The sequence below is a fragment of the Rhagoletis pomonella genome, unplaced genomic scaffold (assembly GCF_013731165.1).
Source record: "Rhagoletis pomonella isolate Grant_MI unplaced genomic scaffold, Rhpom_1.0 Rhpom_scaffold_10163, whole genome shotgun sequence".
Lineage (NCBI taxonomy): Eukaryota > Metazoa > Arthropoda > Insecta > Diptera > Tephritidae > Rhagoletis > Rhagoletis pomonella.
This window is the reverse complement of record NW_023468693.1, coordinates 4,102-5,787: the sequence shown is the minus strand read 5'-3', so window position 1 is coordinate 5,787 and position 1,686 is coordinate 4,102. Positions and strand designations below refer to the sequence as shown.

The 1,686-nt window shown below is 43.7% G+C and overlaps 1 protein-coding gene across 1 annotated transcript; it reads right to left on the bottom strand.

Moving 5' to 3' along the window:
* Positions 1 to 294: 294 nt before the first annotated feature.
* LOC118756397 lies at positions 295 to 1,686 on the bottom strand. The gene has a single exon (XM_036491161.1). It carries the CDS (start codon positions 1,684 to 1,686, stop codon positions 295 to 297), a length of 1,392 nt encoding a protein of 463 aa, XP_036347054.1.

The window sequence follows — 1,686 nt, the reverse complement described above, 5'->3', positions numbered from 1 at the left end:
TGGACAATTGGCAAGTCTTTTTGCCAAGAAGCGATCAAATTAAAACACGATAGTTTAACCAAGATGTGTATTTCGCGAAACGGATTCTCTTTTAATAACCTTTACAGCCTTCAAGGACAGACCTTTTATACAAAATAAAATTAGCTTAAAGAACTGTTATCAGAAATTAATAAGCAATAGATACATATGAACATGACAGCAAATGGTTAAAGTAAACAAATTACGAATATGAGTGACAAGACGAAATACAGTGGAGGGCATATTTGAATTACTTGAAATTATATGACTTATAATTTAAGAATTTTGGTGCTTCTCCAAACATCCTCCCCCCGTTGGAAGCGGCAGGCTTTCAACTACATCAGGGTTCATGGGCAGGACACACAACTTGTTGATAGCGCGCCTGGTAGTGCCACTAGCGGTGCGAAGAACAGCCACTCGCGCAACTTCATCGCTGCCCTTGATGGTTTCAATCACCCTGGCCACCGGCCACTTCAGCGGAGGCAAATTCTCATCCTTAACAAGCACCATGGTTCCGATTTCAATATTCGGCTTTCGGGAGCGCCATTTGCTACGTTGCTGCAGAAGCGTGAGATACTCAGCAGACCACTTTTTCCAGAAGATTTGCTGCATATAGCAAACCCGCTGCCACCTGTCCAAGCGGTTAATATTAAGCACTGAAACGTCTGGCTCAATCAACGCGGTGAATGCTGACCCGATCAGAAAGTGGGCCGGAGTTAGTACGTCGAGGTCTTCAGGATTTTCTGTAAGAGGACAGAGAGGGCGAGAGTTCATTACTGCAGAAATTTCAACCACCAGTGTTCTTAATTCATCGAAGTTTAAAACCGAAAGTCCAACAACACGCCAAAAATGAAATTTTGCAGTTTTCACGGATGCCTCCCAAAGGCCGCCAAAATGCGGAGACCTAGGAGGTATAAAGCGAAAATCGATACCATCGTCAAGGCACTGCTGATGGATTGCTTGGCGATTTTGATCGTTAAAAAATAGTTGCTTTAGCTCTGCCAATTCATTTTTTGCACCAACGAAGTTTGTAGCGTTATCAGACCAAAGCGTTTTAGGTTTACCACGCGTACATATAAAGCGCTTGAGTGCGGCTATAAACGATGGTGTTGACAAATCACTAACCAACTCGAGGTGCACAGCCTTTGTGCTAAAACAAACAAACAGGCAGATGTAGCATTTAATAGCAGGTTTATTGCGTACTTCAGATCGATACAAAAACGGGCCACAAAAATCCATGCCAGTTACTAAGAATGCTCGGTTTGCCTGCACACGATCGGCCGGCAAGTTGCCCATAAGATGTTCTGCTGTTTTTGGCTTAACTCGAAAGCATCGTATGCACTTGTTGATCACCTTAGCTACAGCCTTCCTTCCACCTATTGGCCAGTACTGGAGACGAATCGACGCTAAAACGGCTTGTGGTCCACCATGCAACATTTTACGATGAAAATGATCAATCAAGGCTTCGGTCAATTCATGCCCTTTTGGCAATATGATTGGATGCTTTGATTCAAAGTTTAATGACGAATTTTCAAGTCGCCCGCCCACGCGCATCAAGCCGTCTTCGTCTATAAACGGCATTAGTGAATATAAATCGCTAGACGCGGCTATCTCCTTGCTTGTTACTAAAGCCTTATAGTCGGAAGCCAAGTGCACTCGCTGAATCAT

Bases quoted from the DNA above. Each gene is read 5' to 3' on its own strand.
- LOC118756397 (XM_036491161.1), bottom strand. From the start codon at position 1,686: ATGATTCAGCGAGTGCACTTGGCTTCCGACTATAAGGCTTTAGTAACA.